The sequence below is a fragment of the Tachysurus fulvidraco genome, chromosome 16 (genome assembly GCF_022655615.1).
Source record: "Tachysurus fulvidraco isolate hzauxx_2018 chromosome 16, HZAU_PFXX_2.0, whole genome shotgun sequence".
Classification (NCBI taxonomy): domain Eukaryota; kingdom Metazoa; phylum Chordata; class Actinopteri; order Siluriformes; family Bagridae; genus Tachysurus; species Tachysurus fulvidraco.
In genome coordinates this window covers 9,796,946-9,811,545 of record NC_062533.1, presented here as the reverse complement: position 1 = coordinate 9,811,545, position 14,600 = coordinate 9,796,946, and the positions used below count along the sequence as shown (strand labels likewise).

Sequence of the window (14,600 nt, the reverse complement as noted above, 5' to 3'; positions counted from 1 at the left end):
CACTGATTCACAGGTGTCACTGCAATGGGATAATTTTTATGCAAAAAAAACACAAAACTACTTTTTCTCCACACAGATCAAGCAATCTTTACAAAGTATTTAAATGGAACGTCTCCTGCTGGTGCCACGGAATGTGTGGAGTGGACTGTGGGGATTTTGGAGTGGTGAGCACTGCATTCTATTGTGGTTCTAATTGCAACAGCAATAGGCATTATACTATTAGTGGAGCTCTTCATATTGTTATGTTTTATGCATGCTGGACTGTCTGTAGGTTTTGGAAGTGTAATAGCATTTTTTGCCAATCCAAGCCCCCATCGGTGCATGCTACAGCAGGCAATGTACGATCTTGGCTTTACTCTCACTGTGGCATACATTCTGGTTAAGGCGTTTGGCTCATTCAAAGCCTACCTGTCCTATAACCCAAATAGACAGCTTTACTTAAGCAGGTTTAATAGGGTCTTTGTCAACATTGCCAAAATCACCTCTGTTCAACGTCTCATTTGCCTACATGATCTACACATGATAAACAAACTATAAACCATCTGTATACTTATGGGTCTAAGATTGCTGGGTTTGCCGTGATGCATATATACAGTACATTGCAACCAAAAGCAGTGAAATGTCACTATTCTTATTACCAGAGTTGTCATATAATATATAATATAGAACTCTTCTTGTTTTAAATTCTCACCGAGGGCTAAGCCCCCTAAAGATGAAACCCTAGAACTGCCCCTGGTGTCAACCCAAAAAACATGAAGTGCTTAATTTAATTAACATTAATTTTGTCATTTGTAAAACATCACAATAATTTTGAGTTGTTTTCAAGGACAGAGCTGGAATCTCCAAACAGTTTGGGATATGGCCTTGGTGATACACTTGGTATACATTATATTTCCAAAAGTATTGGGTTACCTGAGCTTTCCTGCTATATGTCCCTACTGAACACCTTTGGGATGAATGTGAACGCTGACTCCACCCTACGTCACCTACATCAGTGCCTGCCTTTCGTAACACTCTTGTGGCTGATGAACACAAATATCCATTAGCACACTCCAAAATTATATATACACACACACACACACACACACACACACACACACACACACACACACACACACACACACACACACACACACACATATATATGTGTGTGTGTGTGTGTGTGTGTGTGTGTGTGTGTGTGTGTGTGTGTGTGTGTGTGTGTGTGTGTGTGTGTGTGTGTGTGTGTGTGTGATTTTGGAGCCAAAAATGGTTCAGGATACTTTTAGAAATCACAGAGAAGAAAACCCATTTTTAAAATGCTGACTCTCCACAGGAAGATGTTGTTGATGGAAGAAGGTAATTTTTCTATTATGCAAAATAAGTAGGCCAAACAGAAAGGTTACAAATTTAAAAGTAGTAAATGGCCTTAAAACATATATATTCATTTTAGTGGTAAAGCACAAGTATTATTGTGGTAAATTATATGTTCATACATGTAGCCAGTGAGTTATAGAAGTCAATACAGAAATAGTTGAAAAAGATCAGATCATTGCAAGCATTTGAACTCTATTAGAAATCTATGAAGAAACATAAGACCACAAGGTTATTGAAAAACTGTGCATAGAGGCAAAACTTAAGACATTTTATCTATTAAGATATTTTATCTATTGTACCATATTACTTATTCTCACAATAAGAGTTATTATTCATTTTTGTATGATGCTTTTCTTGAAGGTTTCCAATAATTATGATATTTTTTATTGTAAGTTTAGTATTAAAATAGCAGCATTTTCCAAAACAAATTTTTGTAAATCGATTTTGTTGAAATTATTCTGTCTATTATTGAAAATCTTTTAATGTTAATTATATTGAAAGATACATATGCATAATCAATCGTTTTTTGTGATTTATTTTATTTTATTCATCATTTATACAGTTCACATAATTTACTCATACCATGCTATGAACAACTCCCTTCATAGAACAGGACAAACTTGTTCTAACCAGAACAGAAAAAGGATTGTGAGGACCCAGAGTGTGGAAAACAAGCCTGAAAATAAAAAGTGATCCCACACATTTTAATAGTGTTGTATATTGTATTACTGAAATTCAAAGTGGCAGTACAGTGGCATTTATAGTTGTGATCTGGAAAGGCATCTGGAAAGAAATTCATGTGATTCCATGAATTGAATATTTTAAAAGAAAAAGGGCTTCTGTTTTTTGACGAATTTTTACAGGCAACTGAAAACTGAAAATGGTATGAGGAAGTAAAGAATAAACAAAACATTCATAACTCGTCAATTAACAGAAGTTTAACACGTGTCTGAAAATTTGAGTGAATTCCAAACCACACTATTTGTCAGTTAAAAACATTTTCCTTTTGAAAAACCCATACAATTATAGCCTAAGTATTCTCTAAAAGACTGTATCCCCATTGACACAGACAAGCTTAATATTTTAATGTTCTTAAATAATGCGCCTAATGTACAAAAAGAGCTTCACATGCTTTTTTTTTTTTTATTAATTCCTCTTGATAAAACTCTCAAGCAGTTCACTTCAAACAGTCGAATTAGAAGTCAGTAAACAGTAGATCAGGAAATCAGAGCAGCTATAACAAGACCTAAAGCTGGAGGAGGGTGTAAAAGTTACTTTCAAATCTGGTGGTAAAGTTTAGAACTTAAATTGGAATGTTTTCTGGGAGCGTCCTAGGCTATTCCGTGCTGACGGCCTGCACCCCAGCAGAGTTGGAGCGGAGATCCTCTCGGACCACATCTCCAGGGCGCTGAACACCTTCTGACTGGTAAACTACTCTTTAAATTTAAATCTTAATAGCCATCCTTCACCTCAGCACATTGACACAGAAAATGCACTCATAGCTCACCCTATAGAAACTGTGTCTGTTCCCCGAGCAGTGAGATCCAAAAGTAAATACACGAGAAGTCCTCGAAATAATCTTACTGTAATTAGACCAGAAAAATGCCAAAGAAACAAACAAAAACAGTTCTTAAAGTTTGGACTTCTGAACATTAGATCTCTTGCACCCAAAGCACTTATTGTAAATGAAATGATCTTAGATAATAGCCTTACTGCACTCTGCCTCACCGAAACGTGGATTAAACCAAATGAATACATCAGTCTAAACGAGTCTACACCATCAGGATATATCTATAAGCACGAACCTCGTCTGACTGGTCGTGGAGGTGGTGTCGCCACTATCCTTAGTGATTACCTCACTGTTACCCAGAGAACACAGCCTAGATTTAGTTCTTTTGAAGTGCTCGTCCTTAATGTTACACTATCGCACGTGCACACGAAGAAATCCCTGATGTCTCTTGCTCTAGCGACCGTGTACAGACCCCCAGGGCCCTACACAGTTTTTCTTAGAGAATTCACAGATTTTCTCTCAGACCTATTAGTTAACTTTGACAAAGCATTAATTGTAGGAGACTTTAACATTCATGTTGACGACACAAACGACGCTTTAGGACTCACATTTATGGACTTACTAAACTCACTTGGGCTCAAACAAAACATCACTAGTGCAACTCACCGACGTAACCACACACTAGATTTAATAATATCACACAGAATAGAGGTCACTGATATAGATATCATACCCCAAAGTGATGACATCACAGACCATTACCTTATAATGTACACACTACCTATAGAACAGACTAACTGTGTCTCACCACGTTATCGACTCGGTAGAACCATTATTTCGACCACCAAAGACAGATTCACAAATAACCTGCCTGATCTGTCTGGACTTCTTAATGTACCCTCAAACTCAAACGACCTAGATGCAATGACTAACAGCATAGACGCTATATTCACTAGCACATTAGACACTGTTGCCCCAGTCAGATTACAGAAGGTTAGAGATAAAACACTTGCACCGTGGTATAATAGTCATACTCACACCCTCAAGAGAGAAACCCGTAACCTCGAACGGAAATGGAGAAAAACTAAATTAGAGGTGTTTAGAATTGCGTATAAGGACAGTATGTCCAGCTATAGACAGGCTCTAAAAGCTGCTAGGGCTGAGCACCTGAGCAAACTCATAGAAAATAACCAGAACAATCCCAGGTTTTTATTTTGCACAGTGGCTAGTTTAACAAAAAAACAGAAATCTGAACACACTATTCCATCACATTTCAGTAGTGAGGACTTTATGAGATTCTTCACTGATAAAATCGAAAGTATCAGGAATAAAATAGGTGACGCCCAACATATGAGAGCAACCAGTGACACAATCTCACCTAAGGCTTTACACAGCTTTACAAGTACAGGACAGGAAGAGTTAGATAAACTTATTACTACAGCTAAATCAACAACATGTTCACTAGACCCCATCCCAACTAAATTACTGAAAGAAGTGTTACATAAAGCTGGTGAGCCTCTTCTTAATATCATTAACTCCTCGTTATCTTTAGGTTACGTCCCGAAGTCTTTTAAGTTGGCAGTTATTAGGCCACTCATCAAAAAACCTAACTTAGACCCTAATGAACTATCAAATTACAGACCTATCTCACACCGCCCGTTTATGTCTAAAATACTTGAAAAGGTTGTGTCTGTTCAACTGAGCTCCTTCTTACAGGAGAGCAATATCCTTGAAGAGTTTCAGTCAGGTTTCAGGCCCCATCATAGCACAAAAACTGCACTTGTTAAAGTTACAAACGACTTGTTCTTAGCTTCGGACCAAGACTGTATGTCACTATTAGTTCTACTTGACCTTAGTGCTGCATTCGACACTATAGATCACAACATTCTTCTAGATCGCTTACAATATTACACAGGTATTCATGGTCAGGCTTTAAGCTGGTTTAGATCCTATCTGTCTGACCGATACCATTTTGTAGAATTAAATGGTGAATCCTCCAGTTTACTACCAGTTAATTATGGGGTCCCTCAAGGATCAGTTCTAGGACCTCTGCTTTTCTCTATATACATGCTTCCATTAGGGAACATTATTAGAAGACATGGGATTAGTTTCCATTGTTATGCTGATGACACACAGTTATATATCTCATCAAAACCAGATGAAATAGCCACAGTGTCCAAATTAACTCGGTGCCTTAGAGAGATAAAAGACTGGATGAGCTGCAACTTTCTATTGTTAAACTCCGATAAGACTGAAATACTACTCATAGGTCCAAAAACCAGTGCACATAAACTCTCACAACTTAACTCCCATTTAGAGGGATGTACTATTACAAGTAGCTCGACAGTGAAAGACCTCGGTGTTATATTAGACAGTAACTTGTCTTTTAAAAATCATATCGTCCATACTACCAAAACAGCCTTCTTCCACCTTAGAAACATTGCCAAGCTGAGAAACATCCTGTCTGTATCTGATGCTGAGAAGCTAGTTCATGCGTTCATGACCTCTAGACTGGACTATTGTAATGCATTACTAGGTGGTTGTCCTGCATCTTTAATAAATAGGTTACAGTTAGTCCAAAATGCAGCTGCCAGAGTTCTCACTAGGACAAGAAAGTATGACCATATAACCCCAATTTTATCATCTCTACACTGGCTACCTGTTAGGTATAGAATTGACTACAAACTGCTGCTACTTACGTACAAGGCTCTTAATGGTTTAGCTCCCATGTATCTAACTAGTCTGCTAACACGTTACAATCCTTCACGCTCTCTGAGATCACAAAACTCAGGGCTTTTGGTAGTTCCCAGAATATCTAAGTCTACTAAAGGTGGTAGAGCGTTTTCTTATTTAGCTCCCAAACTTTGGAATAGTCTTCCTGATAGTGTTCGGGGCGCAGACACACTTTCCCAGTTTAAATGTAGATTAAAAACTCATCTCTTTAGTCAGGCGTACACATAATACATCCCATAATATCATGCACCAGTACATCAGACCAGCACATTTTTATGAACGGCAGATATGTTAATCCCTTTCCACTGCTTTTCTCTTTGTACCCATCCCGAGGCATCCAGACACTGTACCAGCTCCCATCGTCCTCTGTGGGACGAAGCCTTTGGACATCCACTCAGCCGAGGCCGACTCTAAGAATCCTGAGACATCTCCAGTTAGACTCTGTGGTACTCAGAAGATCAGAAGTCCTTAAACCTCACACCAATACACCATTTGTTTGACTGTATATTACAATCACACCCCCAGTGTCACCCATATGAGGATGGGTTCCCCCTTGAGTCCGGTTCCTCTCAAGGTTTCTTCCTTTACCAATTTAAGGGAGTTTTTCCTTGCCACTGCTGCCTGAGTCATCTCAGACTTGCTCATAGGGGAATAAATACATACACACTGTGAACTATATACATCTAATAATAATCTAGAATTTTTATTCTGTTAATTCTTATTTCTTTTATTATTCGTTATTTCCTTTATCATTAATTATGTCTACCTTCTGCTTTATGTTTATGTTCTGTAAAGCTGCTTTGAGACGATGTCTATTGTAAAAAGCGCTATACAAATAAACTTGAATTGAAATGAGCTTAGAGTAAACAGGCACAGCAATGGAGCAACGAAATCCCCCCTTAACATAAACTAATTAATACCATTAAGAGCCTTTCCAGCCTGTCTCTGCTCTTCCAGTAAAACATAATTAGCTGAAGCAGCCAAGATATATAAGCAAGATGGCGCCATGAATGGCAGCCTAAGTGATTAGCTCTGCAGTGTTTGTTCTGTTTTTGTTAGTTTTTCCTGTTCTTTGTCAAGAAAACCCAATCAATTTCACCAGAGATGAACTGCTGAACATTCCGCAGCACACACCACAAGATATTTTTCGGGTTTTCGCGTATTCTGACGTTTTGCTGAATATGCTCTTCTCCCTGTACACGAATGACTGCACCTCTAATGACCCCTCTGTCGAGCTCCTGAAGTTTGCAGACGACACCACACTGATCGGCCTCATCCAGGACGGTGACGAGTCTGCCTACAGACTGGAAGCTGAACGGATGGCTGTCTGGTGCATCCTTAACAACCTGGAGCTGAACACACTCAAGACAGTGGAGATGATAGTGGACTTCAGGAGAAACCCCACTGCAAATGTGTACATACAATTTCGTCTACACTGTATATGTCATTCTGTTACACTGTGGAGCTTCTGTCACTAAAACAAATTCCTCGCATGTGAAAACATGCCTGGCAATTAAGCTGTTTCTGATTCTGATTCTGAAGTGCTCAGAAATCCCACTGAGCTGCTCAGTACCTGGTTCACAGGAGCCCAATATTATAGATAAAAGGGATTAAAGCATTTAACTAATAACTAATTCCAGCTCAATCTAAGAGGGGACAATGAAGATTATTTCTAAATATACAGTTTATGGGTAAAACACTGTCCAATGTAAAATATACATTTTGTTAAAAAATATACCAAAGTATAGCTCATATTTTAAACTTTGTGCTATTTACTTGTATACTTATATTAACATTTTTATCTACATTTCGATGGTTATTTTTAATTGAATAGTTAAAATATGCCATGATGTATACACTGAAATGTGTTTCACTAACTTGTTCTTGAGGGTACTAAAATTCTTAAAGGTATTGTCAAGTATTCTTTCCTTGTATATTCATACAGAAATTCAAAATTATTTCATACAGAAATGCCACAACTGTTTATCAATATGTATCATTTATGCTGCTTAAAAGTTCTAAATCCCCAGTGTAAAATATTCAGTCTCGTGTCAAATTAGTCTCATGTGTCAGCACTTTGTAAGTGGTAAAACTCTTCCAGATGACTTGCCCTTTGTTAGTACACAAAGAAAACTTCATATGTTTACACATTTGTGTAGTGAACTTTTTCTGTTTTTTAAATCCCACTAACAATGACACTTTTTGTTTGAACTTGATGGGTTAATATTAAGAGTTCCTGTGGAATAGTACCTAAGAGTAAAAATCGCACACTAGTTTATACAAGTGTAGACAAGTTTAGAGTGCCATCTTGTGGCCTAGGCAAATAAACAATTACACATAGACACACAGACACACACATAGGCAGAAGGGTGTAATTTTATGGGAACAGACCATGGTACAGTGAATTCTCTCTAGGATTTCTGAGTTTCTGAGAATTTCACTCTTGTATCTACTTCCTTATTCTGATTGCTTTGACCCACTAACAATTTTTATCAGCTGCCTCTACCGCTAGTCACATTTATACTTACAGGGTTTTCATATTTTTTTACTCAGGGAAATAAATGAGAACGCCCACATTTCATCCCTTGAATGTCTCAATGATTTATATAGGGTTAGATACGTGTTGCTTAAAAAATAATATTAAACAGTTATAGGATATCCACATAAGCGGTTTTCATTGAAACCTCTCTTTGTCCTCCATCCTAAGTGCAGTAATGTATTTAGAACAGCATATATAAGCTGCCAAGTAACAAAACATCATTCAGAAACTGAACTGTGTGTCCTGTGGTTTGTTAAAAGACTCAAAATAGACATAATGCTTGAGCAAGACCATTTACTTTATTAAATCAAATGAACACATTTCTATCACCATGTCTTAGGAAAAGAAAAAATTAATATATACTCACTCAACTAAAAACAAGAAAAATAATGCTAATTAAAATGGTGCTAAACTGAGCTTATCATTAACATAGGGTCCTTACTAACCACCGGTTCCAAAACAATGTGTTAAAATAGCAAGGGACCACCAACACTATTTTCCCTTTGTGTCATTCTGTATATTTGAGGACTGAAACAGGAGAGCCTCCGAGAAAACCAGAATCAGAGACATCAGCATCTTGGCAAAAACTGGCATTGCATTCTGCTGAACTAGCAAATGCATCCCACACAGAGATAACTGCTACCTGCTTTAATCACTAATAGCTCAGATCCAGATCTACAAAGCCTAAATTTTAAGAGTATGCCTGAATAAAATTTGACTGGCTATCAGTTTTTGTTGTTTGTTTGCTTTACTGATCTACACAGTGGCAATTGGACTGAAGAGTCATATAGAGTAGCTGGTTTGATTTAATACTTTACAGATCTGTAGAGAGGCAGCAGGTATGGTTTTGTTGCTTTATAGAGCCATGGATGGTTGCTGAATCATTATGTTGTTTATTAGCAGTCTCTAAGCAAAGGCCGAACTGGCTCGTGAGAAGCAGATACGTTGTTCAGATCATGTTCGGACACAGCAGTGACTGAGATACGCAGCGTAAGAGAGAGAGATTTAGAGAGAGAGTTAAAAGAGAAGAGAGATTCAAGAGGCATCAGAAGGCACATGTTCCTCAAATCCCTCACTCTCTCGTACTAGTGCCCTCTCTAGGATGACACGGCCTTCTTTGTAGCGCTGGCTGTCCTCAGTGGCGAACTCATAGATCCAGCCCAGCTTACTGTTGCAGTTTTTACAACTGACATCACGCACCATATGCCTCCCTGTGAGCATTACCCGGTCCTGCACATCACTGTACTGCAGGTTCACCACCTGGAGAGGGAAACAAAAAGGTTTATAAAATGCCAATCTCTTCCTAATGCACTACCTCTAAAGGGGCACCACAAAAGAGAGACTATCTAGATTATCTACACCACAGCTGCTCGGTCATATTTTATTTGCTTTATAAGTGTCTCGTGTCAAATATCCAACAGTACAGTGTAACTTTGTGTAATATACACACTACCCCTGCTCTAAATTATACATATTCCTATATAACTCTATCATATGTATTCTATTGGAAACCTGCAGTTCCATTTCATGTGTTTAAAAAATGTTGATAAGCTATTTTTATGAAAACATGCACAATTCATAGTACTGTAAACAATAAATGTGTATGGTCATAGTATCTTATTCACGGCTGTTCAGAACCAACAAAAAAATCTTTCAGTTTCTTCACAATTGTATGACAGCTTCAAAAGATAGAGACAAATATGCATCCTATTTATGCATGGCAGCACATCAAATATAAGACTGTTCTTGTTTTTTCCCCAAAACAAAAACAATTATTGCTCATCTCAACTCAAACTCAGAAAAAGTGATTCTGAAAATCATGATAGATATGCTTTGCATTCCCAGCACATTAACAAATAAAAGCACTTGAAACAAACTATATACAGACTATCTCGCAAAAAGTTCAGGAATCATTTGGTCTCAAACTTTGCTGATTGCATTATATAGTCGTCTGGACAACTACCAATAAAAACCTGCCAGCACATAAAGTAACCTTGTCCCAAATGTTGTTTTATATACCTTATTAATCTGCCCTTACAGCCAGCCCCTTGGCTTGGACATCTCTGACAATACACAATTATAGTTGTCAAAATCAGCAGCACAGCAATTTAGAACAAAAGTCTGCATAAAAGACAAATGTTTTGTTGGACAGAAACTTGCTTCTTCTAAATCATCTTCTTCTAAATCATACTTGTTCTAAAAAAAATACTAGACACCAGACTATTCCCCTGGTTTTTGGTAGATATTTAGGTTTAGGTAAGGGGAATGCTGCAGTACAAGCATTGAATGGGGTCTTCTCCTTTCAGCAAGTATTCATGTGTCAGCCTTGTATGCCCGATTCTACATCTGGTTAAGATCACCTGATCGAATCTTGATTTCATAGGTATTAGAGACCTACAGTTACGCTGTACCCAACGTAACCTGGAGGAAATAAGTGAGCATCATAAAAATGTAGTTTTGAAGCAAATCAATTAACAAAAGTTTAAAAAAAAGGTTTAAAGTATGTTTTTAAAATTATAGGTAGCCCTGCATTAATTAAATTGTGCAACCCCTGGTGTAACATCAGTTAGCCTTCATCTAAAATGCCTGATGACACTAAAAATACAGAGCAAGGAAACTGAGATGCTTTGAATGTCTTCAGGCTCTTTAAGGTGCTTGGTTATTGGTTCTGAACCCTCTTCATCTCAGGTTTTCAGCTGGGCTCAGGGTTGGTAACTGAGACAACCATGTCAAAAGCTGGATTCTGTGGACTTGGCACCATATTGTTTGGATCACTGTACTGCTGGAAGATCCAACTACAGCCCAGTTGTAACTTTTTAACAGAGGCAGTCAGTTTTAAACCCATCTTTTTTGACAAAAAAAAAAATCTAATTTTGATAACATTTACAACATGCTTTGAAAAAAATGCTTTTGTTGAGCAGTGGCACTACAAGTGAGAGCAAAAAGTACACCAAGTATCCATTATCAGAAATCTGGCCAATGAGGCAAAACATATTTGGTGTTTGTAAGACAGTAAACAATTAATAAACTGCAAGTTTAAAATGCATCTTTCAGCTGAGTTGAACATCTAATTTGAATGCTGTATCTTTTCGGTGATATAAATGTTTTCTGCTAATTTAAGAAAGAAATTATTTACCTTGTGCTTGAATGGATTTGATGAATGTCACATTGTGTACTTAAGCAAAACCAAAAAATGTGAACTTCACAAAGACCCAGTGTGAACTTAACGCTATCACAAGCTTTACAAAAAGATACAAATTGTAGGTAATTGTTTGACCTTGTTGAAGAGAAATGCACGGCCTGTTGCTCCTGTAAAACGTGTGGAGATTAGCTCAGAGCGATTGGTAAGTATTGTGTCACAGTTAGCACACGAGAAGAGGCGAGTGCCTCCAATGTGGTCCAGGAAGATACGGCCCATTGTGCTGCAACAAGGAAAAGAAACACTCAGTGTAATACAATATCTGTTATGTACAATGTACTGTTGGTGAATGAACAAGACATATGACTCAGAGGACTACATTAGATGACCTGTAAAAAGATGATGGTTGATTGTTGCTGGTAATTCCATGTTACAAAACTACACTTAATCCAGTTAACTGTTGGGATTTCACAAATATCTAATGGAATTTTGACGTCATTAAAAAATTCCATGTTTGTAGAAAATTAAGAAACGAATTTAGAATTTAAGTTTCACGCCAACATTCCAGGTGCCAATTTACCTTTAATATGTTTTAAATACATTTCTATAAATACATTTAGAAACAACTTGATTTTCAGTCAACATGTTAGCCAACTCTGACCTAACACTGAAACAATAATAAACATAGGTAAAGCTAGACGACAATAATAGTGACATGCGAATATTTTGACACAGTAAAGACACAAGACATGATCCTAGCAGGTTTGCTAACAGCTAACGTTAAGCTAACCAGTTGTTTGTATATGACGACGTCTCACCTTTTTTGTTCTTCTTGTAATTTAAATTCGCTCGTTTAAAATAGAGCTGGTTTTGTTTGATAAGTCCCTTTCACTGATTTTCGATAGCTCTTCTATCACGGTTGTCTATGTCAAAGCTATTTTTCAAGTCTTTTTTTCCTTTTCTTTTCAAAGCGACCGTCTGTTTTGTTGCTATGTTGATATGCTCTCAGCTGTTCCGCAGTCTATAGCAACATCCGGTGTTGCGTCGGAAATTGTCTCCGTGTAACTCCCCACCCCCACTCTGATGACATGCGCATGCGTATTGCCACTGAAAAAAGAAGCAGAATCAGACAAGAATCAGAACCAGAAAGAGCTTTAGCATACGATTCACTTCACATTTGAATTGACATTGTTTTAAAGCAGCTTTACAGAACATAAACACAGAACAAAAGGTTATTATGAAGAATAATATAAAGATTAATTGAATACAAAATACAAGATTAATATTAGATATAAACTATAATACAACACAACACAGCAAACTAAAATACAACACAACACAATAAAATAAAACACAACACAACACAATACAACACAACACAATATAACAAACTAAAATACAACACAACACAATAAACTAAAATACAACACAATAAACTAAAGTACAACACAATTCAATAAACTAAAATACAACAATACAGAATCTTACAATACATATACAATACAGTCTTACGAGATTCAGTTTGGAGTTAGAAATGTTAATACTTTGATGAAAATACCAAAAAAAATAAATACACATATGTAAAAAAAATAATTAAAAAAAATAATTAAAAATATTAATAAATTGTAAGTACAGTTGTGCTATAGATGGTAGAATGGAATAAAATAGAATGAGATGCAGGGATGTTCTATGATGGTGATGGTAACAGATGAATGTAAGTTAATTGCACATTGTTATTGCGTAAATGGGGGAATATTTAACTGTTCATGAGGTAAATTGCCTGGGGGAAGAAACTGTTCTTGTGCCTGGTTGTGCTGGTATTTGGGGCTCCGTATCGCCGGCCAGATGGTAAAAGTTCAAAAAGTGGATGACTTGGATATGAGGGATCCAGAGTGATTTTCTGAGCCCTTTTCCTAACTTTGAATATATAAAGTTCTTCAAGGGTGGGCAGGGGAACACCAATAATCCTTTCGGCAGTCCAAACCGTTCTCTGTCATCTCCTGATGTCTGATTTTGTACCAGACATTTATTGAAGTGCACAGAACAGACTTGATGATGGCTGAGTAGAACTGTTTCAGCAGCTCCTGTCGCAGGTTAAACTTCCTCAGCTGGCTAAGGAAGTACATCCTTTGTTGAACCTTTTTTACAGTGGTGTCAATGTGAGTGTCCCACTTCAGGTCCTGGCAGATGGTGGAGTCCAGGAACTTGAAACTGCAGCCATAGTGCTGTCCATGATGGTGAGTGGGGGAAGTGCAGGGAATTTCTCCCTGAAGTCCACAATCATCTCCACTGTTTTGAGATAAATGGGTTAATTTGGTCTGCAGAAGTGGAATGATGATGTTGAAGGCCAAACTGAAATCTACAAACAGGATCCTCGGGTTAAATCCCTGATAATGTGTGCGTGTGTGTGTATGGTCACATTTCCCTGATCAGTATAAAACGTCAAATGTTTAATTTTTACTCTCATTACTAAATGAGGTTGTTAATTAAAACTTCATGGGTAAAGCAGGATTTCAGATTTGAGTTAACATAAATTAACATGTATAGGGGATGTGGTAGTCCAGTTTTTGTGTTGGGCTACCAATCAGAAGGTTGTGAGTTTGAACCCCAGGTCCGCCAAGCCGCCACTTCTTTGCCCCCAAAAAAGATCCTTAACCCTCAATTGTATTAAAAGTAAACTGCTCTGGATAAGGGTGTCTGTGAAATGTTGTAAACATCATCAGACCAACTTTGCGTTGAATTTCTGATGTATACAGAATGCCTTTGTATGCTGTAGCAATAAGATATTTTATTAAAACTAAAGGGTCTAGCCCAAACCTAGCATGATATACTGTATAAGCCCTGTGCACAGGATGTCCATAAAGACATGGATTGCAGTGTGAAAGAAGTCAAGTGCCATGTTTCAAAAGCAATGAGAAAGTCTTCTCAGAAGAGCAGTGTTAATGTCAATGTAATTAATGTCCATGGTTTTGGAACATAATGTCCATTGGTCACCTGTCTACGTACAGTACTCTTGTCCATTCAGTGTAGTGTGCTGTGTGTGTGGATTTGCACTCTGAGCAAAAAGGTCATTTAAATAATAAGAATGAAAAATGTATGGTCTAGAGATGTAAAAAGAAATGTAAAACAATATGATTAAAAAAAATATTAAATAATACACCAGCTAGGTAGATTTCATTCCTTCTTGTCCTGCATATCCCTGAGGTCTTGCTGAAGGCAATCTGGATGGGAACTTGGTTAAGGCTTGAACAGGCAAATTCAAGATGGTAGTGCTGTGGTAACAAGTCCATCACCAACCAGTGTCCCATCACCAGCTGGGAAAT

The 14,600-nt window shown here is 37.4% G+C and overlaps 1 protein-coding gene across 1 annotated transcript; it reads right to left on the bottom strand.

The window, feature by feature from the left end:
* Positions 1-8,417: 8,417 nt before the first annotated feature.
* Positions 8,418-12,329, bottom strand: ypel5 (yippee-like 5). The gene is made up of 3 exons (XM_027149482.2): positions 12,096-12,329; positions 11,416-11,560; positions 8,418-9,398 (listed from the first exon to the last, which is right to left on the bottom strand). Exons 2-3 carry the CDS (start codon positions 11,554-11,556, stop codon positions 9,174-9,176), a joined length of 366 nt encoding a protein of 121 aa, XP_027005283.1. The 5' UTR covers positions 11,557-11,560; positions 12,096-12,329; the 3' UTR covers positions 8,418-9,173.
* Positions 12,330-14,600: the final 2,271 nt, after the last annotated feature.

Coding starts and splice junctions, on each gene's coding strand:
- ypel5 (XM_027149482.2), bottom strand. CDS start 11,556: ATGGGCCGTATCTTCCTGGACCACATTGGAGGCACTCGCCTCTTCTCG. Junction 9,399..11,415: donor GTGCATTTCTCTTCAACAAG/GTCAAACAATTA, acceptor TTCCCTCTCCAG/GTGGTGAACCTGCAGTACAG.